General features: G+C 37.3%; 1 protein-coding gene across 4 annotated transcripts in view; it reads right to left on the bottom strand.

The window, feature by feature from the left end:
• CDK6 (cyclin dependent kinase 6) overlaps positions 1-24,178 on the bottom strand; it is a 209,150-nt gene that overhangs the window by 62,156 nt on the left and 122,816 nt on the right. For all 4 annotated transcript variants that reach the window (XM_012779637.2, XM_076006439.1, XM_076006437.1 and 1 more), the window contains exon 5: positions 4,233-4,342. In XM_012779637.2, the coding sequence (XP_012635091.1) occupies positions 4,233-4,342 (110 nt within the window). The remainder of the gene's footprint in view (positions 1-4,232; positions 4,343-24,178) is intronic.

Genomic DNA, 24,178 nt, shown 5'->3' with positions numbered 1-24,178 from the left:
GCTTGATAGTGATAATTAACAATGTTACCGGTTTATGTATTTGCTATACAATACATTTCATTGGAGGTATTCCAGAAGAATGCATTGTTATCATAGGAGATGGCAGCTCTGTGCATGTTCTTGCCTCTGAAGACCTTCCAGTGGGATAAGATGTGGTGGTGGAAGACAGTGATATTGATAATCCTGACCCTGTGTAGGCCTAGGCTTAGTGTGTGTATTCACATCTTAGTTTTTAACAAAAAAGTTTAAAAAGTAAAAACAACAACAACAACAATAAAACCCATAAAAAATAAAAATTAAAAAAGCTTAAGCCAGGCATGGTGGCACACACCTGTAGTCCCAGCTACTCTGGAGCCTGAAGTGGGAGGATCACTTGAGCCCAGGAGTTTGAGCCTGGGCAACATGGTGCAACCCTGTCTCTAAAAAATTAAATAAAAGAAAGTAAAGTTTTTAAAAAAGCTTATAGAATAAGAATATAAAGAAAGAAAATATTTTTATACAGATATACAATGTATTTGTGTTTTAAGTTGTGTTATTATAAAAGAGTCAAAAATTTTAAAAAATTAAAAAGTTTATAAAGTAAAAATGTTATAGTATGCTACGGTTAATTTATTATTGAAGAAAGAAAACAAATTTTTATAAATCTAGTATAGCCTAAGTGTACAGTGTTTATGAAGTCTGCAGTAGTATACAGTAAAGGCCTACGCCTTCACATTCACTAACTCACTTACTGACTCACCCAGAGCAATTTCCAGGCCTGCAAGTTCTATTCATGGTAAGTGTATCATTTTTTTATCTTTTATACTGTATTTTTACTGTGTCTATTTTGTGTTTAGATACACAAATACTTACCATTGTGTTCTAACTGCCTACAGTATTCAGTACAGTAACATGCTACACAGGTTTATTTATAGCCTTGGAACAATAAGCCATACCATATAGCCTAAGTGTGTAATGGGCTACACATATACCATCTAGCTTTGTGTAAGTACACTCTTTTGTGATATTCACATGATGATGAAATCCCCTAATGATTCATTTCTTAGAACATATCCCAGTTGTTCAGCAATGCACGACTGTATTTTTGTTTTGAATGAGGCTAAATAAAAAAGCAAATTGATACAAGGTAGTAAAAAAAAAAACTAAGTAAATAATAGTTCCATTGCCATAAGAATATGGCAAAAATAATGAAGGTGATAAAGAAATGATAAAATTTTGTAATTACTCCTTAGTGTCAAGTAGGTACCCAGAGTGGACACATGCTAAAATTCCCTGGTTTAGGATTATCCTTAAGCAATGAGGAGTCTGCTTTCAGAATCCATGGATTGTGAATTCTCAACTGGGTCAATACTGAATTAGGAGTCAAGTCAGAACCAGGTCAAGAGGAGGGGTGAACCCCAGAACCCATATCACATAAGTAAGAAGCATGCCATGTTCAGATATCTGGGTGGTATCACAGGAAATATCAAACATTAACTGAATAGGAACAGAGTCAGACCCCATGGCCACAATCAAGGTCACAGCCAAGCCTGCAGCAGGAACTACCCAGGACACAGGGCATCTACCCTAGGAAGGATGTGCAACTGGCCTGGATTCATTCCCCTTCAGCCTTGAAGGCACATGGACTTGGTTTCTGATATTGCTTCCTCCTCCAAGCAATTATTTCTTAACTCGCTACCTTTGTGTAAGGCTCCAGGAGAAAGGGTACTTTCTTATGTGCATGTTTGAAGAGCCAAGGGATCTCTACCCAATATCGCACTTTTCCAGCAAACTGAAGCAGACTGCTGCCACCTCGTCAAAGAATCCCTTCCCTGAGCTTCCAACATTTGAGTCCCACGTCTTAGTCCCTATGCTGGGATGAAGAGGGGGGTATTCCTGTCATCTTTGGATTGGAACTCAGTACATATTTTCCTATAGAAAAAAGGTTTTGATGAATTAGGACAACTGATGTGTCATATATGTTCTAGGTTGTAGAGGATTCTGCAAGCTAGGCTGGGAACCTGATTACCAATTATACTATCACTTACTTCAGTGGTAAATGTTTTTTAACATTCCTTAGGTCAGGACTTCCTATACTTCAAAACACTGCAAATTCCTTAGTAGTGAATGCTTAATTCTGCGTATCTTTCATTTTCTTTTAACATCTTTAAAAAGACTGGTTTTTATCATCGATCATGGCTATAATTCAAGTGTGTATTGTTGACAAATAACTGATTATCTTCCCCCATACCAAAATGACTCCATCTTCACATCTGAGGACAATTCTAGACACATAATTGTCATTCCAATAAATATTTCTCTAATCAACTCTTAACTGCACTAAATGATTCCTGACATGAACTGGAATGACTCTCCTAACTCCTAGCCTATACTACTGGTAGTACATTATTCCCAGTTCTAAACATAAGTCTTTAACCCGATTCTTTAACCCGATGTTTTCCACATTTGCTGGATGAAAAGAATTACCTGCGGCACTTTTAAAAACAAGAGTCTCTGGCCCCAGCCCAGTAATGAATCAGAATCTCCAGGGAGAGTCCTGGGAGCCGCACTTTTGAAGAATGCCCATCCTAGTGACACTGTCAGTCAACCTAGGGGTTCTTACCCTGGAGGCTACATTAGGATCGCGTGGAGGACTTGTTAAAACACAGGTTGCTGGATCTGAGTCCAAGAGCTTTTGATCCAGTGGGTGCAGGATGGGGCCTGAGAATCTGCATTTCCAACAAGGTCCTGAGTGACGTCAATGTTTCTAATCCAGAGACCACACTTTTAAAATCACTTATTTATAGCCTGTTTGATAAACATTTCAGCTGAGTTCAATATTACTTTTTTCCTCCTTTTCCTGGTCAAAGAACAATACTGGATTAGAACTCACAAGACTTCCTTTGGATTCATACCCGTGCTACTTTTTAGCTGCCTGATGACAAATAAATTTACCACTCCACCTCAGTTTCCTCTTATTGTGAGGATTAAACAACATAGCATAAGGGAAGGTGCATAGCACTATATTTGGCACACGGCAGGCCTGCATTACCCATCTGTGTACTCTGATCTCCTTGCCATGATCCCATCCTATGAGCTACAGATCAATTTGCTGAGTTCTAGAAACAGTTCTCAAATTTATTACATGCATAAAACTTCGTTTGGTTAAAACCAACCAACCAAGAAACAAGCAATGCTGACCACTTCTTTTCCTTGTGAACTATCATGTGGCTATATTTTGAATATAACTTGTCCAATGGGAATATACTCAGCTTCCCAACTCACATTTTCTCATGGAAATGAAAATAGAAAAGACAGAAAGATTCGATTATGATTAGGTTCCCTGTTTAATTGTGACCAGGCTTAACTTAGTATCCAGGTATGGCTTATTTTCCTGGCAGATCTTTGTTATATTGTTTGGCTATTTCTTGTGACCTAAAAATCAAATAAATGAACAGGCTTTCAGACTCAGAGGGGCCTGGAGGCCACCTAGCCTACTCATGGACCCTATAAACACTGCTGAAAACATCTCCAATGTGTGGTGGTCTACCCTCTTCTTGGACTCCCTGTGAGAATGCACTATTTTCATAAACTGTATTCTTCAGATAACTGTCTAATTGTTATATTTCTACCCCTTTTAATAAAAAATTTTTTCCGACCCACCCAGAAGATAGACACAACAATAATCTTTATTTCTGTAATTTCTGTATCCCTGATCCTGTTTCTGCCCACTGTAATGTGTGAATATATCCAATCTCTCCTTCAACATGGCGGCATTTAAAGTATTCTGAAGTAGCATTGACACATCTTCCTTGCCTATTTCTTTTCAACCTAAATACTATTTTTTAAAAACTATTCTCACCATACAAATTTCTGTTAAAAATTTCCATGTACTTAACAGTCCTAGTTCACCTCCTCTGGATAAAGCCCACCTTGAGGATATTTCTTCACTGAACAGTACCAAAATATGCTTATGTTCACCATGTCCTATCGTCACCAACAAAAACAACGTAAATGATAAGAACAGTGGAGTGTTCTGCTCCAGAGTTTCCAAGAGCGGGAAGCTACAGTCATAGAAAACTACACCATAATGACCGAGAAGGTGGTTTCAGGACAGGCTTGGAAGTGGTAGCTTGGAGCAGATGGATCTGGACATCATGACCCTACTTGAGTTGGAAATGCCATGCTAAGTCAACAAAGATCCAAAAGTCTCTTTTCAAGGAAAGCAGAGTGAAACAAAATGTATTTCTTACTTTCTACGAAACATTTCTGCAAATATGCAGCCAACACTCCAGAGATCCACGGGGGTGGCATAGCTGGACTGGAGCAAGACTTCCGGAGCTCTGTACCACAGTGTGACGACCTGCAACGGCAAACAGATCTCAGTGTTACTGGGGAAGAGGGCTGCTGGCTTAAACTGCTCACCCTGGGTGGTTTAATGAGGAGACTCAGTTTGGAAAGAACTCCTCTAAATCATATGGGGACACTTTGATAGAAGCATTAAGTAAATAGGACTCATCTCTGACAGGCCAGGAAATTATATCATCCCCACAACATGGATTCCCACCTTAGACTCTGTGTCTTATTAGGATGGTAAAATAGCATGAATTTTAGAAAGCAAAGACAAAACAAACAAACAATGACAACAACAAAAAAAGTTATCTTAAAACTTATTTGTCCCCCTTAAGGGGCTTTAAAAAAAATAATACATGGAAAACAGGTGATAGCAACAATTCCAGACCAATTCCCAGGTCAGCATTACTGGGAAATTAGAAGATGATGCCAGAGCTGCTGGATGGTGACCCCAAAGTCTACAAAGCACCCAGGACAAATCAAAACTGCTGTCATTGTGACACTTAGGGGACTCAAAAGAAAACCCCTTTCCATGCTGCTTTCAGAAAACAAATTAAAAATAGGGAAGAATTTAAGAGAGAATGTATAACCCAATTGTTCATACTATGTATAAAAATTATCCAGAGGAAGAGATTCCAAAAACAGAAGAACTCCATTTAATACAGAGTGGTGTATAACAATAGATGAAACAAATACAACTGTAATTATTTCTGCCAGATTGAGGGCTGAATAAAAAATATTATGTTAAGGCTTCAGATTTATGAGTGTATAGGGGTTCAAATGATTTTTTTTGGGGGGTCAGAAATTCTATGGACACTTGAAATGCAGGTGTATTGTCAGATAAGGAATTCAATATATAAACCTATTACATAAGCACTTTATATTATATTCAGATCCGTTTAATCCTTATTGTTTTGTCTAATTGCATTATTATTGATGTCTATCTAAATTGTATCTAAGTTTTGCTTTATGCATTTTGATGCTATATTACTTGGTGCAATAAGACCATGGTAGCAAGTCTCCAAAAATGGCTGCCATCAGTTTCCTTCTCACCTCGTATGCACACGCTGCTCCTCCCACCAAGGGATGGAGTTTATTCACCTTCCATCGAATCTCAGTTGGCCCTAGTGACTTGCTTGACCCTACAGAAAATGGCAGAAGTACTGTCTTGAGACTACCAAAGCTAGGTCATAAGAAGCCTGTAGCTTGGGCCTTTTTGAATGCTTGTTCTTGAGATGCTACCTCTTAGAACTCAGCTGCCGTGCTGTGAAAGGGCCATCTTGGACATTCAAGCCCAACGGATCCCCCAGCTGACTGCAGCCCCAGCCAAGGCCACACAGAGAACTGCCCAGCTGAAACCAATCAATGACAAGATTATGAGCGATAATAAAATGGTTATTGTTTTAAGTTCTGGGGTGGTTACACAGCAACATCTAATTGGAACAAGATTCTTGACAGGTTCTCCATCTTCATCTCATTTAACATATTTTGTCTTGAATTCACACAAGGGTCAAGTTTTGTCTAAGTAATTATCTGGCTGATATCTACTGGAGGGATGGTGGTGATGTCATAGGAATAAAAACCAATCCGGGCATGGTGGTGTGTGCCTATAGTCCCAGCTACTTGGGTGCCTTGAGGTGGAAGGATAACTTGAGCCCAGGAGTTTGGGGCTGCAGTGAGTTATGATCACATCATCACTATACTCTAGCTTGGGGAACAAAATGAGACCCTGTCTCTAAAAAGAAAAAAAACAAACGCAAAACCAACAATCCCGCAACAATGTTACTTCTCGTTACTTCTCCTTTGAGTCCAGTATATGTTTCCAGCACCATCTCCCATAGTTCTTCCATATCCTTCATGTTCTAGTCACATGCTCTACTATACCACTGGTTCTCAACCCGACTGTGCATGAGAATCACCCAGGGGTCTTTTAGAAAAACTTAGGTTGAATTAGATTCTCCATGGGTTGGGCCCTTGGAGTTTTTCTTTTTCTTTCTTTTTTTTAAAAAAAGTTCTTCAGGTAACCCTCCCCCAAAAGGTACTATTTTTGCTAAAGAAATGCTAGGCTCTAGTTTTTAGTTACATGATTTATTTCTGCTTTATTAATATTTCTAGTTGGAGGAACACTTCTCTTTGCTTCTCTGACACACTGTAAACAAAAGTGCAGGTGCAAACTGTCCATAAAGTTCCACTCCAATGATTTGTAGACATATACAGATATTGTGAGAGCACACATTTTACCTCAATTCAAAATAAAGTCTAACATCACAGGACATGAAAAGTTTAATCTGCATATAGCCTTATTTCAAGCTGTTCTAAGGAAACTGTGATTTCTGATTGAGTATACATCCTAAAAAACTTTAATAGGGCTATCTTCTTTTTTAATACTTTAGTCAGTAATATTTATAAGTGATTATCAAATGTTTAGATAGTCAAAATAATAAGAACATTACTGATATGTTTAGGAAGTTCCCTTTTCTTCCCTTTAAAATTTTGTAACCATTCAGAATGTAGAATGAATTTTTATCAAATGCTTTTAAAAATGTCTATTAATACTGACCATAGCTGTATACAAACAGTCATAAGAATATTCACTCTTCAATAACTACCAAAAGGGGAGTATTATTCAGCCATCAAAAAGAATGAGCTAGTTCTCATCCTGCTCACATAGGAAAGATGTCCATGATATAGTGTTAGTTAATAAGTTTTTAATAAAAATTCTAATTTTTATTAAGTTTATATGTGGCTATAAGTACAATAACCATATGTGCTTATAAAAACATCTGTAAGGACACAGAAAAATCAAGCTTTAAATAGACAATGGCCACAAAATCATGGCAGTACAGGGGTAGAAAGCGGGAAGGAAAAGAAGGGCTGTTTGACGATTTCAGTGGCGCAGGTATAGCTGGTCGCTGTCAGTGAGCACATGTGACAGCTGAGAAACTAAATTTCAGAGAGGTTGAGCAATCCAGCCAGAGTGATGTAGCTGAGAAATATAAGACCTGAGACTCACACCAGGACTGTCTGATTTCAACCCTGTGTGCTCCTTCAGTATCCAACACAGCACCTTTAACTCAGCACTCCAAGCATCCGCAAATCAATAGGCAAAGATACAGGCTAAAATTAAGTAACCAATAAGAAATAATTTCAAATTTACTTTGAAATATTTTAATGTGAACTTTTTAAAGAGTTTACAAATATCAAAAACTCACTGTCTTTTGGGGTTAAATGATTTCTTTCAAAAATGGCCTACGAACAGGGCTGTATATATGGTATGGCATCTAGTCATCAATTGCCACTTCATAACTTAAATGAAAAGTAAAATTTGAAAATCTCATTTGTAGCTATAAGATTTCTGTTTAGTCTCTATGTAAATCATCATAACAAAGAGAAATTAGATTAATTAAATTTATGTTTATACTCTATTTTGAACTATTATCTGCCTAAAGAAAGATCTTTTTTTGCTTAGTTTTTGTGGAATTCAACATGCTTGAATTCCAAAATAAAATACAAATTGTATAAGACTTACATTTCTAGTTAATTCTCTAATAAAATAACTCAAACAATGCTTTGGATCTACATTTAGAAATAACAAACTACTATTTTTTACAATAGATATAAAAATAGCATTTTCTAATAGTTGTTCCCTGGTTTATGTGATAGTATCCTATATATCAGGAGACCTTCCCTCATTTTAATTTGTTTATTTACATGGCTGTTCTACAATCTCTGACCCAGAGTCCTTCAATCTTCACATTAAAAGTCATTGTAAGGCCGGGCGCAGTGGCTCACGCCTGTAATCCTAGCTCTCTGGGAGGCCGAGGCGGGCGGATTGCTCGAGGTCAGGAGTTCAAAACCAGCCTGAGCAAGAGTGAGATCCTGTCTCTACTATAAATAGAAAGAAATTAATTGGCCAACTAATATATAGAGAAAAAATTAGCCGGGCATGGTGGCACATGCCTGTAGTCCCAGCTACTTGGGAGGCTGAGGCAGAAGGATTGTTTGAGCCCAGGAGTTTGAGGTTGCTGTGAGCTAGGCTGACGCCATGGCACTCACTCTAGCCTAGGCAACAAAGCGAGACACTGTCTCAAAAAAAAAAAAGTCATTGTAATTTTAAATATCTCCAATGACAACAATTTCTGTAATTTCTGGACCCAAGTTTTTGAGAACAAATTGTAACAAAGTTTCCTGACAATAAAATATAAATTCTCTTTGCTCAGAAATTATTATACTTCTTTGCCTCTAAAAACATCTTATGGAAAACTGACTTAAAACCAGTTTAATTCACACATAAGTACAAATTTATTAATTTTTATTTGAAAGCTTTATACAAAATGGACAATACCAACAAAAATGTTTCAGGAGGTAAGAAAAGTTCTCAACAGCGTAATTAATTTCTACCAAATGTCTCTATGTTTAATAATTCTAAATATCCTTAAAAACAAAATGTAATAGTAAATTTAAGTTTAAAATCATGTTGAGGCAAACAATGAGTGCAACATATAATGATCTACATTTAGAAATCTATGACAAAGGTAGCTACTAATGGTAACAATGCAGTTGTCTAGTAAGCAAAGATAACAATAGGAATTATGGGCAGAGTTTGGTGGTTGGAGCCAGCTGGAACCAAAGCAAATATGATGTTTATTACAATCATTACATGTATTAACAGACTCTAGAGGTGCTGAATGGATTTGGCAGCAGGAGGGGGAGCGGAAGGGGTGGGGGGAGTTCCAGGATATTTACACAAGTCGATGTATCTGTTTAAAGGGCTTTGATCTCTATTCACATTTTTTTTTTTTTGAACCAGTTCAATAACAGTATAAGATAAAGTACAGCCAAGGCCAACTCTTACTCAAAATACATGTCAGGGTAAACCACTCTCACTTCATATAATATTTAACAGTCTTTTATTTATGGACCCTTTCACCAAGATCCTTGAAAAACTATAGATGCTATCTCCTTCATCCTTATTATATGGCTACCATGGCGGAAAAGCATGGTGTGACTCTTGTGCTGGATATCTTCCTTTTGCCTTTCCAGATGGTCTCTGCTCTGAAGGCAGATCTCTGCCATATGCCTCCAGTTTCTCAGTGGGTATGGCCAATGCCCTTGACAGGAGTTCAGGGTCCTTAACGTCTTGATTTCCTCCCAGCAAAGTTGTCTAGAGCTGGCTGTGCTGTCATCACAAAGCCAATGTCCATCTTGGGCAGCCCACTGTACCTAATTCCTTCCCCCTGGATTCCAGTAACTGTTCCCCTCCTCTTCCCTTAGGACCTGGGAATGGTTAACAGCTTGGCTACGTTCCCCTAAACCCCCATCTTTGTAAATCTCGTCTGTGTAAACAAATCCTCTTTGAATTACTTTAGGTTGACTGTGGCATCTATTTCCTACTGAGACCCTGACTAATACATCCAGTTTACAGATGAAGAAACTAACATGGGTGATAACTTCTTCTCCAAGACTCAGTTTTCTCATCTGTCAAAGACATTTGGATTGGGTGATCTGTAAGTTGCCCTCTGTTAACATTCAAAGAGTCCTTAAACAATGTGGCAATGGTAATAAAGGTTTAAAATATATATATGTATATATATATGTATATATATATGCTGTATATATGTATATATATATGCTGTATATGTATATATATGTGTGTGCATATATATATATATATATGCTGTATAGACCCAAGAACACAATCTTTGGATATCTTTGCTATCCTTTTGTTTGGTAGTTACTTATGGTGTGTACCAGTGTGGTGATATTCTCCTTCTGGGTCCCACTTCGACAATGTGTCTCAAAAGCAAACGTAGATAATAGTTAATGAGGAATACAGATGCAATCCTTGAAATAACCTCAAAATACTTCGTCAAAGTAAAGGCTTTCTAAGCCGTGCTCTGATCTGTTTATTTGCATCATACCAATACAAACTAATACATATGCTTTTTACCTACAGAAAACTAGTGTGATTTTGTGAAGTGAAAATCAAAGCTAGTGATAATTTCACTGATTTTTCATAAGAGTCTCAAAATTCAGTTCTTTAAAATTGATACATTTATATTAACAATATTAGAACTAAGCAGAATTCTAATTCTGCTAAGCACTGTTTTCTCATTTTAAGACCAGTTAAATGAAAACTATTAAGAGTTACATACCAACAAAAGTTAACTGTGTGTTAAAGATCCTACTCATCTTTCAAGGCCTGGCTCACATACTGTCTCCTAAACAAAACCTTTCCTTATCTAACAGCCGGAAGTAATGGCTCTCCTCTGAGCTTTCACTGCAGTTCCATATTACCTGACACTCTCTCTGTTCCATCATAGTCATCTGATTCATTGGCCACAATGCATTTATAGTGCCATGCATGGAAGGGGCTTAGTAATTACCTGATGACTGGATACATGAATGAATCACAGGGAACTCCCAGTGGCAGTGTTGAAGATGGACAGAGACAATCCCCTAGACTGGACAATACTATTCCATAATAATTTAACACCTTTGAGTAAACATGTGTATTTAACAAAGGAACTGGTCCTGTGGAGGGAGGAAGGGCTGGACCTGATTTGATTCAGAGGATGTGTAAGAAGACTCACAGGGCAATGAATAGCACAGGGAAAATGAGCTGAAATGTGTGTTCCCTCCAAGTAGAAATGAAGGGCATCTTGGGAAAAGGGAGCCACTGTACTATGTCCAGGGAGGGATGATAATGACCCACTGAAAGGCCAACAAAAGTGGGGTTCAGGGATCCAGGATTTTGATCTTTCTTGATACCAGCACTTGCCATCTCTTTTTGAGCCTTATTACTCTCTCTCATCTTAGTAATGTCTAAGCAGACCTACCTAAAAAAGGTTTTACCACAGAGAGCAAACCTTTAGGTCAAACTAAACTTCAATTCGATTCATCATGTGAGTGCCCACTCTGTGAGAGGTACTGTGTTAGTCCTGGACAGTGTGCTCACAAATTAGGAAAGCTGCAAGTCAAACGGGCTGGCTCAAAGACACCCCCCTAATTGGGGGTGGCCACAGTGTCTGTGTAGTGATTTAAGTGCAGAATGCTAGGGTCCATTCCTAACGTTCCTTCCATCTTTGTCTCCCTTAAACCACTGCTTTCTCTAAGGATACATCCTTTGGCAGTCACTTTTCTTATATGATATGCAATCCCTTGGGGACATCATATATGAATGCCCCCCCTCAATCCATACTTTTCAGAACTCTGCAGAGGATCTGACCCACAAATCCAACTGTCTTGACGACATCATCATTTAATCCTTCTTAAATTCAAAATGCATGCATTATATTTCCTCTGAAACCCGCTTTTCCTTTTATATTCTCTCTCTTTGCAAGCAAATCACCACCTACCCACATTCCCTACTCATCTCTACTATCAATGAAGCCACCAGATCCTGACAATTCCATCATGGACCTGTTCTCTCTGGACCTCTTCCTCTGAGTCTTTGCATTCCAGTATGCCTCCTTCCACTCTTGTCTTCTATACAGCATCTGAAGCTGTGCTCACCACTGCTTAACATCCTTTATCCATTCTCCAGAGCTTTCAGGGTCAAGTTCAAGTCCAGCTTAGCCACAACACCCTCATAATCTGGCTTCCACCCTTCCCCTGGCTTCATCACCTGCTGCTCCTTAACATGCAGGGTTTCCTTAACTTGCTTAGAGGCTTTGAGGTTCTTTAAATATGTGTGCTGTGTCATGCCTCATGTGAACTTCCTACAGACTGAGACCTTTCTCTAGAACGCACTCTTCACAATTCCTTTCTTAAATCCTGTGAACCTTGTCCTGCCTAGTCCTGATCGTAAGTAATCATAGCACTTATCACACTGCCTCTCAGTGTCCTTACTGTCTCCCAGACCCAAAGTCAGCCCTTTCAGGGGAGAGACAATTTCTAGTAGACTTTTGAAACCCAGACCCCCTCGAGGAGCATTGTATAAAGCAGGCATAAATTAAAGGTATGTTCCAACAATTGTGTGGGTAGCCAGAAGACGAAAGAATGGAGGGTTACAGGGTTAGGAGGGATAACATAGGGCAGGACAGAGTATTTCTATTACAGCACAAATTTATAGACCATGGTTGCATTCCCATACCCACACAAGGCATTCATTCTGAGAGTCCACCAACATTGTCTTTAGTCAAGAGATGACTTTTTAATAAAGTGAGAGGATCATTTTATTTTTGCGAAATGAAGTTTTAAAATGCCTGAAGGGTCCACGTTTTCCTTCCGACTGCACTGTTCGAAGTTTGTCTTGAACTTAGTGAGACTGAAAATAGTTACCACTTGCTCAATGTCTATTATGTTTCAAGTAACAAACTCATTCTCTTTGTGGAAGTACAGTATAGTATAGTTTTGATTTTGACACTAAACAATCACATATTTGATCTCTCTCTGCCTTCACCATAGAAACCAAGCAAATATTTGTAGACATTCCTTCAACCTTCACAGATAAGTAGAAATGAAAATTATTCTGAACACAGGATATGGCAGGCTGCATGGCTCGTTGTTTCCTCTTAAAAGTTGTTTTAACTCTTAAGGAAATCTATTTGCTTTGAGAGGCCACATAATTACTCAGATTTGTAAGAGAATTTAAAAACTGGGTTTTTTTCTTTGCTATGGAAATAGTCAAATGCTTCTGAAGTTCTCCCTTTCTTTGTTGTTGGTTACTATGTTCATTTTTATATAGGCTGCAAGCAAAGGTACTAAATGAGTACTAGCAGGTTATATGGTTAGTGCACGTGACAAGGGAAGTGGAAGCATAGTTTCAAAATCTAAGTTCAGGCACACACATTCTTGAACATCTTAAAATTCTATGGGCACTGCCTTCCTTAAATGGGAAGGATTTGAAGATCCTCAGCTGAAAGCAGCTACCAAGGTATAGCTCATTCTGTAGTATGCACTCACTTTGTATTTCCCCCTACACACCCCCATCTAAAATGCCTCATAGGCAGACATGCAGGAAAAGAAAACCAGCCAGAAAATTTCCAGCTCATCTGGGCTACCAAAGACAAATTTAAAGTTTACAGAGGACTCTGGAGCTTCCACTATATTTTGTGCTTTCAGCTATTAAAGACAAGAAATAAAGAAAATATGCTTCTGAAGATTAGGATGTTTTCTGCTGTTCATTTAGCAGGATTAAAACTGCAAACAAAAAAAGAAGGACACATCTGGGAGAAGGATTTAGATTGCAGCATTAGGAATTTTGGTTAGACAGAAGGACATATTTTCTAACAATAAGAACTCTTAAATATCAAAATGGATTATTGTGGGATCCTGTGATCTTTTCTTTTCTCTAACACTTTCCATTTTTATCTTATTTAAAGGTAAAAAGTAGGCTAGGGAAGGAGACAGAAAACATTTGTAAAGCACAGAAGATGTACTATGCTAGAATGACTTCATCCGTTCCCTACATAATCTTCAGTTTAATGGTATGAGGTGAGTATTAATGACTCTGTTTTTATAGATAAGGAAGTTGAAACTTACAGAAGGACCCCTCAGCTAGTAAATGGCAGAACCAGGATTTGAAGTAGGTCTTATCTGACTCAAGTTCATTCTCCTCACTGTGGAGTCTAAATGACCTCAGGTCCTCTTTTTTTTTTTTTTTTGTCTTAAGCCTAATTACAACAAAACATGTTTGTATTTCCAAAGCAATCAACATTCCCGTAGTAAAGCAGTTTATCAGAAAAGCTGACAAGAACAAAAAAAGTTGTTTTTCTAGGATAATGGTATCCCAAAGGATTTCACCATGATGGTTACCAGGTTGAGAGATCAGGGTCATAGTTGTGCAAATGGCTGGAGAGTAGGGACAATCTACCTACCCACAATGCACTGCACGGAGGGCAGAAGTCTGGCACTGTGTGCACAGGCATGTTTCTGCTGTCCGCCCCCAACATCCCTCTGGAGACCACAGCATGGTCTTTCCTCCCCAACTTGTTCTCCTTTTGTATTTTTCTATCTCTGCCAATGAAATCACCACCTAACCAGTTCCCCAACCCAGACTCTCCCTCAAACTTGCCCTTCACCCATTTATGCAGGCATAGTGTAAAAAGGGTGCCTTCTTGTTTACAAAAGAGCAAAATGCACAGAGGACTAGAGTTGTGGATACAATAGAAAGAAAATACACAGTTTGGAGAACCTGAATAGTATCACGCATCATTTTCTAACACAGTTTCTAAGCTTAAAGAAAAAAAAGCACATGACTAGGTATAAAGAATTTTCATTTTCATGTTTGAGCACACTGTAATTGTACAGATGTGATGATATCACCCTGGATTTTACTATCTGACTTCAAAGTTATTTTTAAAAAAAGACTGATGTGTAATATGTGTCCCAGCTCTTTATTTAATTTTCCCTTTCTTTTATAAAATATTTTTCTATACTTATTGAATTTTAAGTATCTTTAAAATTCATCTTACATATCTTCTAAAAGTAGAGGTGAAAGAAAGGATCATTGAAAGGGAATATAGTTCTGTTATTAAATAGGTAATCACAGAATGAATAATTCATTTGCTCTTAATGAGCTGCAATGCTTTTCTTAAAATCGTCGCAGTTTCTAGGAAGAACCACACTAATACCAAGGACTTTACAGAGTATTTCTAGGTATATCCGCTATCAGGAGAGATACATGTGTGAACATAAAAACCAGCGGAAGGCTTCTTCTCACCTAGACTCAGGGCTCATCATGCACATGTGTTGGGGGTAGGGTGGTTGTTGCATGCAAACACTAATTGAAAGGAAAAGTAACCCTCCAAGTTTGGGAGGGTTGGCTTTTACCTCAGAACTAATTCAAAGAAACACTACCTTTCCACTTATAGATATTTCAAAGAATGCTGCTGCTTTCTAGAAATCTGTGGTGGGTAGCTTCTTTTATCCTTAAACTATTAGGGCTTTGATAAATGGTCTAAGAAGTGTTAAACAAAAATTATGAGAGGCCATTATTTTGCACTAAACTCCTGCACTAAGCCCCAACAGACCCATAAAAATCAAAATGGAGTCACCCTTGCTCACCAAACTGAATGAAACTGAGCTGTTATCTGACCTTCAAAGAAATCAGCAGAGAGAGATAACAGCTTAATTTCCCAAACTGGCCAGTCTGAATTTTCAATCTTTTGTGATAATAAGGTTCCCTCAGTTTTAATCCTTACAATAAAGAGCAACCTGAAATAATGTGATGTTAGCCAGTTATCCTTCTATTTATTGTTCTGTTTTTTTCCCTGTCCCTACTCTATGAGGAAAGTAACTATGAAATAAATGACCATTCCTGCTTTAATGTTCTTTGTTTCTGTTTTCTTCAGCCCTTTTTCTGACTATAGCCAACCTCTTCCTCATTGGAACACTTATTCCATTTTATAGCATGAAGTGTCTGATTCTAGGATCACAATAGAGCCAATTGATACCTTTAAACTAAATTTGTTGTAATTTTGTCTTTTGACAGAAATGATTACAATGATATCTAAGAAAACATGTAGAGCACATAAAATATTTTAACTATCCTTTAGTAACTAAAAAGTACTCTTAAACCACTTAACACAGACACTTAATATACAGAGGACTCTGATATATGGCAAAAATAGAAGTGGGCCTGGTGACACCCTCCTGTGGGAGGGAGCAGCTCCTTGCTCTACCCTCCTGCAATACACCTCTTACAGCCCCTGCTGACACGTGGTGTGACCACAAGAATCTGCTTCCATCTCTGTTACCCTCACAAAATTTGAGTGCTACAATGGCAAAGACTGGATCTTACTTATCTTTGGATCCTCAACACTTGGTATACAGTAGCTGGCATACAGCAGGCATTCAATGACTGCTTGTTAAATGTATGATTTACAAAAAAAATTTCTGACAAAGAAGTTCTTCCAAATTTGCCCACCAAACTCAGATAAGAAAAAGAATAAAGAAGAAAACAAAACAAAACCCCAAACAACAATAAACCAAAACAGGGAGGAAAATAATCCATTTGTCTTTGGGTTATTCTGAAGGTATGAAAGGTGTTCTAGATTCATAAATATGACAATAGAACTATTGGCATCAGTTAATAATATGTATGTATATTTATCTAAGGCTCTTATTTGTTTAGAGGTATACACAAATCTTGGTATGTACAATATATTTTACATATGTACAACCTACAGAACCACCACTTAGACTAAGATATAGAATATTTACATCATCACAAAAAGTCCTCTTATACCTTTCCTAGTCAATACCACTCCTGTACTCCTATTCTGACTTATAACCCCATGGATTAATTTGCTGATTCTTGAGTTTCAGGTAAAGGAATTATGTGTCTGTTTTTTTTTTACAGTACATGCTATTGTGCCTATCAGTACATAGTTTGTTCCCTTTCGATGCTGTGTAGTAGACCATTGTATCAATATTCCAGAATTTATTTTGCCATTTTTTTTCTATTGGTGGATAGTTCTAGTTTTTGGTTATAGTAAAATAAACACTCTGCTTTGAATGTTTTTGTACATGTCTCTTGCTGAATATAGGCACTCATTTCTCTTAGGTACATATATAGGCAAGTGTTTAGTAGATACCACTCAACAGGTTTCCAAGTGGCTGAACTATTTTACACTCCCATCAGAAATGTAAAGAAATGTATGAGAGTTCCAGTTTCTCCATTGGTTGATATTCCCAACCATTCAAGTTAGTGTGCAGTAGTACTTCCCATACTTTTGACTAAATAACTATAAGAATATAAGGTTCTAAAAAACGATAATATAATTAGGATTCATTTAAGCATTAACTAGACTTGACAATGATAGAATAAATAATATCTAGCATTTGTGTACAGATGTGTGTCTCAATAGTTTTAAGACAATTTAAAAATGTTAGGCTTCTCTTCTCATTTTTCCCCCTTCTATGTCTGACTTTTAGCAAATTCCCAACTCTTTAAGCATCTGTCTTCCTTTGGAGGTGTAGAGACTATGTATGTATACAGAGTTCTTAGACAATTTAAGCATTGAAAAAGGAACTGAAGTGAAAAGTATTCTGAAATGCTTGTTTGAATATTAATGTAAAAGTTTTAGAAACTGTTAGATGGTGGTTTTTACTTAATTTCTTCTATGGACAAAATTCTGAAACATCATTATATACTAAAACACAGAACCATACCGGTCAGTTTATAGCCATATAGCTTAGTAAGAGGCAAAGTTTAAGCTATTGGACTCTGTTGCCACACTTCCCTCTAAAGAGATCATTTAGTCACATTTCCATATGTTCTGAACTTACCTGCACATTCACCCAGGCACAGAATTTAACAACAGGGAACCACAGCAACAATTCTGGTGGTGGTAGTGGTGGGGGGGCTGAGGGACACTAATCAGTATACACATGGTGCCACTTTCCCTTGTAGTTTAGAGACTCTAAATGACTTTAGAAAAATTATAAAGTACCCTTCAGGGCTTTGGTATAACCCTTGTGGGTGTCAATTACCACTATATACTATTATAGATGTAGATGGTGAGGACATCCTGCTATGTCTGTATTAACTATACTATTTCTGTTAGTACAGATATGCTCATGCTTAGGTAGTGGCTGTTCTGAATAAATCCGTATTTACTTTCAATTCTTTATGGTAAAAGTAGAGTGCTTAAAAAACTCTAATTACTTAAACTTTCTGGCTGTCGGTAGACCATTTAGGAAGATGTTTATTATAGTGTTGAAGTTCACCAACATTTACTGGGCAACCAAGCCACCATGATAGAGTTTGAGACTATAAAGACAAGTAATAGATCGTTTCTGTTCTGGAAGAGTTCCTAGTCTAGTGAGGCAAATATAAAAAGAAGTAACTGTAATACAGTGTGGTTGGAACTATAATAAGGCATTGAGAAAGTGCTACAGAAACACAGATGACTTCATTAAACACAATGGGTGACTTATTGCTCTTAAAGTACACACAATATCTGTGCATGATAAAAATATGAATGCAATCAAGAAACTAATAAACATTTATTGAGCACCTATTATATACTGTAAAGTTGCATGCCAAACTTTCTTAATTATCAAATCACTACTAGTCTCATAGAATTTCATATTGTTCTCAAAAGAAATGTAAAATATCTCTCAGATACTTGGGTGATTTTATATCCAGAATTACAGGGAGCCAAAATAAAGTTTAATTTTACACTTTGGAAAAAGTCTAAGGCAAAGAACATCATATGCAAGCAATCCCTGGGATTTGTAATCAGAACTATACTGGTTACACACTTTCACAGTTGGAGCCAGCAGAGGGAGTAAACCTCTTCAAAAAAAGCCTCAAGCATATATGGAGAAACTTAAGACTTCAGATGTAAAGAATGTCTTCGACATAAAAGAAAACCTGAGTGCAAATATACATATTTCAAATACAGAGAAGTCATTTAACTGTACTTTAAAAATTTGTTAAGTATCAATGCAAGAGAGTAACAAGCAATCATTGAGTAAGCTGAAGGATACCATCTTATTGCTCTAATGAGATCTACAGGACTAAAAGTAGGGACTCTCCCATCCAAAAGCCATGGCAATAAGAAACTTCTGTAAAACACGTCCCTTCAGCAAAATCTAACTAACTGACATTAATAGGAAGAAATTTCGATAGTGCATTTGCTAATTAATTAGTAAGAGCTACTGTCTGTTGAGTGCCTGTTTCACTCCAAAGATAAATCCATATATACCAATTGCAGTACATTTCTGCCTTAATTTCTAAGGCTAAGCACATCTCTTTCTATGAAGAGAACAGAAGTTTCTATCCTTGGGACCTCAAATTCCTTGTGTTACAATGCATCCATTTTTTTTTTTTTTTAACAGAGGTACTTAGGGCTAAGCTTTTCTATGACTTTCCATGTGGAATATTATGAAAAAAAGTTTCATTAATGAAAACCAAGTGTCTTTTTACTCACTTCCATCTCTGGTACATCCATAATATTTTTATCATCATTGCTCTTTACAAGGTATTTCTCTACCCTTTCCAGTTGGTATTTTTACTACATTTGATTTACCTACCAAACTATAAACCTCTCAAGCATAATCCATGTCTCCTAACACCGCATACCCCCAGCCTTAGTACTTAATGCCTAACACAGAGGTCATGTGCAATCAGTGTTTGCTTATAGTGACTAAAATGAGTTTTGAAAATTATAACAGGAATGTCTGTTTTGCACAGTCTCAAACTCTTTTTTTGCAGAATACACATCCCCTGTCTTTTGCTTGCCTGTGAACCTACAACATATGTAAATATGGGATATTTATTTTTCTTATCTGGATTAATGGAGAGAATTGGGGGTGCCCAGGCTTGAGGCCTTAGAGTTGGGGTTCACACAGAAGCTCTATCAGTACTCCTTCCTGCCCTAGCTGATCCTGTCTCATATGCCACATGTTCTTTTAAGAGCTCTACTACCCAGCAGCAAAGTGGACTGACCTGCTCCATAACATGGCTCTCCTTTTTTCCTCAGTTAGCTTTGCCAGAGGATTGTCTTTGTTGTTAGTCTTTATGTGGGAGCAACTGTTAGATTTATTTTTCCATTTCATTGTTATGCTGTTTCATAATTTATTCATTTATGTTTTAAACTTTTCCTGTCTCCTAGTTTATATAGGTATTTTCTAAATAATTTATCTTACACTTTAAAAATGTTTAATTTTTTTCATGAGTATTTCTATTAATAACATTGGCCTTTAAAAAACAATAAATATAATAGATGCTTCTTGAAAAGAATTCCTTTTCTTTCATGCTCCTTGGATTGAAAGCTTTTACATTTATTTTCAATCTTCCCTTCTAATCACCCCCCCCCCAGTTCTGTGTGTCTCTTTCCATTAACCTGGACAAGAAAAACAAATATCCCATATTTATATATATTGTAGGTTCACAGGCAAGCAAAAGATGGGATATATACACACACACACACACACACACACACGCACACATACACATACATATATATATCCTACAAAAAAGAGAGTTTGAGACTGTGCAAAATAGTTATTCCTGTTATAATTTTCAAAACTCAGTTAAGTCATTAGTGCTATGAATTAGCCTCTGTGAATAGCTTTGTTCATACTGTCAGCTTTGATGTAGAGTTCACTGTTGTCATGTGAAGTCACTCCTACATGTTTAAATAGGCAAAAGATAAAGGGGATTTTAAAGAGATTGTGAGAAATTTACAGAGAAACTGAGGTGTGGCAAGTTGATAAGATGAATGGTTGAAATGTCAGTCACCAGGTGCTTTGGGAACAAGTAAAGACCAAGACACTTCATGTCATCTTCAGCTCAGTATACAAAACACTTATGAGGTCTTCCACCTGAGGTAGACCCATAATACGTATATCAGCCATATCTTAATCTCATCTTTGGTCATTTGTGAACACCATGGAGAACAAAGGGTATAAGACTAGATGGAGTAAGGGAAAGAGTCCTGGACAGAGATTTTGAAATGTGGGTTTTTGTCCCAGATATATCTCTGTATTTTTATTATAAATAACCTCTGTACATCCATTATCTTGCAAAAAAGTAATTTTATGTCATTGGGCACCACTTTTCTCAACTATAAAATCTCAACTATAAAAGAAGTCACATTTGATTATTTCTAAAGTTCTTCCAACCCCAGAATCTTATATTTAAGAATAAATAAATTCTACATGCTCAGGAAAACTATATGGACATTACACTATATACCAATACATTCAGGTCAGTGATGCTGTGCTGAAACTTGATGTTTAAAGAAATGGAATTTTGACCCCAAGGAAAAGAACATTAATAAGTACCCAATAGAATCTGTGATTCTATAAAGCAAAACAGGAATTACAGAACAAAGCGTGGAGAGCCTTTAAGAATCATTTAGAAAGAGAAGCAAGAGGCAAACCCACATATATATCTCTTATCAACTGTAGCTAAAGGCTAGAGAACAAACATGCCTGCATACCTGTGCAATATGTTAGGGGCTGTTGTCTGTCTCATATTCTTCTCAGAATCAAACAGCATTATTCAAACAGGAATGCATAGTGATTGTGCTTTCTGTTCTGTAGGTAAGTACCCAAGTTTATTATAAAATATGCTCATATAATTTTTCTGCCCCTACCTATTGTAGTGTGTGGACCTATCAAAATTTCTAAAGACATTCCTGTCTTTAGAAATCACTGAAAAGAAAAAATATCATAGCAAATGATCGAAATTATATGTAATTACTTATAGACAGAAGAATATTAACCTCCTAGAAAGTACTAAAAAGTTTGGGAGGGAGAAATTTAAGCTACATGCATTATCTCTGGAAATTCCATTTTGTCCTCATGCAATTGAATCAATAAAGGTTATTATGATAAAAAGTTATGTCAGTAACAGACTTTTGAAGAATCAGGTATAAATGGTAGCATAAATATATGAATCATCTTGGTTTCTTTTAAACATTTCCAAACAGCTATGGTCCTAGGACTAAGACAACTTTATTTAAATTACAAAAAAAAGGCCCCACAGCGTCTTTGTTGGTGATTAGGGAACTCTGAGTTTTAAAGACGAAAAACAAGAAGCAAAGCTCAAGGTAATAAGTGCTTTCATGTTACCAGTTCTCATATCCGAGGGCACTGGATCAAGCTAAAGGACAAAGCGATAAGGACAATATTGCAAGTTACTAACAAATGGCAGATAAAAGAGCTCTTCTGGGTTCTGATTAAGTGACAGCATTCTACACATTCTTTTGACTTGAGAAAGCCAGGCTAAGAGCAGCGGCTAAGTTCCATGTGAAGCCCCGCTAAATAAGCATATCTGCATGCTTTCACATTCCGGCAGGACAGGATTCCTTCTCCCCTGTCACCGAACAGAGACATGTTCTCCGGGCTCTCAGCTATAACGTGCCTCTGCTTCAGGTTCCTTAAAAAAGCATAAATGTATATGCTGAAAGCACAGAGAAGTTTTGTGCTGTGGGACGTGGTGGCCGGGAGCCAATGTTTACAATCCCCTGGGTGGGGAAGGCAGGCTGAAAGGCTCAGGACGGCAGGCTTTAAAAGTCTTTGCTGTTGCCGCCAGTGACCTTCGCCTCTGTTTTCAAAGCAGCTCTCAGGTTAACCCCTTGGATTCTGTGTGCACTGGAGCTGCACAAAGGAAATACCTTTCTTGGAAGGACACCTCTCTCAGGCACATCGGTTTCTGATTTCAGCTGAAGCAGCTCAGAAACACTGGATTAAGAAAGAAGCATGTATTCAATCTGCTGTCAGACCTACGGCATGTCAGGGGTATCGGATCTGGATTTCGCTGTGTGCTCTGTTCTACAAAGTGAAAGTTTCCAGCTTCAGGCAATGGACTCAAGCTTACAAACCAGGGGATTGTGAAACATGAGCATATTTGGTCTCCAGGGGAGAAGGAAGCATCCAATTTATGCAGAAATGCTCTTTTCCCAGCTAGCCAATGAGAGGCCAGGCTACATGAGTGGGCTTCCTATTGGGATCTCCTAACTAGAAGAATGGTGCTTAAAATTAAAGACAGGCTAAATTGCTAACAGCCCAACTTAAAAAGCAGCTGAAGAGAAAATGCCAATTGTAGAAATGAAAACAGAGTTTTCCAGTTATGAAGTCAAAGCTGACCACAGTTAGCTTATTATTGTTGTTGTTGTTATTGTTTCAGTGGGGGAGAATTAACGATAATCTTTTATCCCTAATGCTAAGAAATAGAGATCCCCCATAAAAACTTACCGCATATGTTTAATTACAGTTTTTACTAAATTACTCAAAAGATGTTACTCAATAGTGATATTATTTAAGGCCTCAAAATGTCTTCAGGATATGAGATTTACTTTGAAAAAAAAAAAAAACCAGTCTAATGTCAGGGACTCATTAGCTTACATAAACAAATGCTTTGGTCTATGAGAGGTTTTGTGGATTTAAGGATGTTTGGGATCTAAACATTGATCATCATTAATAATATCACCTCTTTATTGAGTGAACAGCACATTGAATCCTGGGGTGACAAATTATGCAATTCTCATTCAGAGTCTATGAACCCCTAACATATTTCTTGCCTTCGAGAGGGTTAAGGTTTCTGGAGAAGGAAAAGCAACAATACACCAGAAAATGTAATTGATATGTACAAAAGTCATTAAAATCTTATGAAAATCACCCTATCAAACACGAGACAGTAACGAGAGAGGATTTTCTCTTCACATTGGGAGACGAAAGCCCTGGCTTTTGTGTTACCAGGCAGCTGTCTATAACGTCATAAAGTATGCATATCCTGTAGTTGGAAGTCCATCTTGGGAAGAATGACGCTATTTGAGAGTGCTGTTTTTCAAGATTAATAACTGCATCTTAGTAACTGCTTCTGAAAACAAGTATTAACATTTCAGTTTCTCAAAGAATGCTTAACAGTAATCAAAACTATTGCCCCGGATTTCATTACAGACCAAACAACCTATTCCTTGCTATCTGTTGTAGAAGTCCAATGGTGATTAAGTAAATATATTCAACTCTAACGCAGACACTGACTAGAAAGAATGTTTTGAGAAGCTCAAAGAAACCCCAGAGCTTTACAACAAAGACAACGTAATAATAATAGCCAATGTTTATCATGGGCTTTCCATATGCTCGGCTCTTCACTTAGGACTTCACACATTTTATGTTATTTAAATATTGTGAAAACTTGTGAGATAGGCATTGAATTTTTTACCTGTATTCTAGGTAAGATACTGATGTTCAGAACATGTTAATATCTACAGTAAATTCTCACAACTAGCCACTTGTCGGAGCCAGAATTCAAACCCAGGTGTAACCCAAGTCTGCACGTGTAACCACTGAACATGACAACCATGCACACAGACAAATCTCTACCAGTGCAAGAGAAGCCCCTGGGAAACACATTTCACAGCTCTAACAGTTTGGTTAT

Source organism: Microcebus murinus, chromosome 9 (assembly GCF_040939455.1).
Source record: "Microcebus murinus isolate Inina chromosome 9, M.murinus_Inina_mat1.0, whole genome shotgun sequence".
NCBI lineage: Eukaryota > Metazoa > Chordata > Mammalia > Primates > Cheirogaleidae > Microcebus > Microcebus murinus.
Note: the sequence above shows the minus strand (reverse complement) of the source record. Positions and strands in the feature narration are given on the sequence as shown.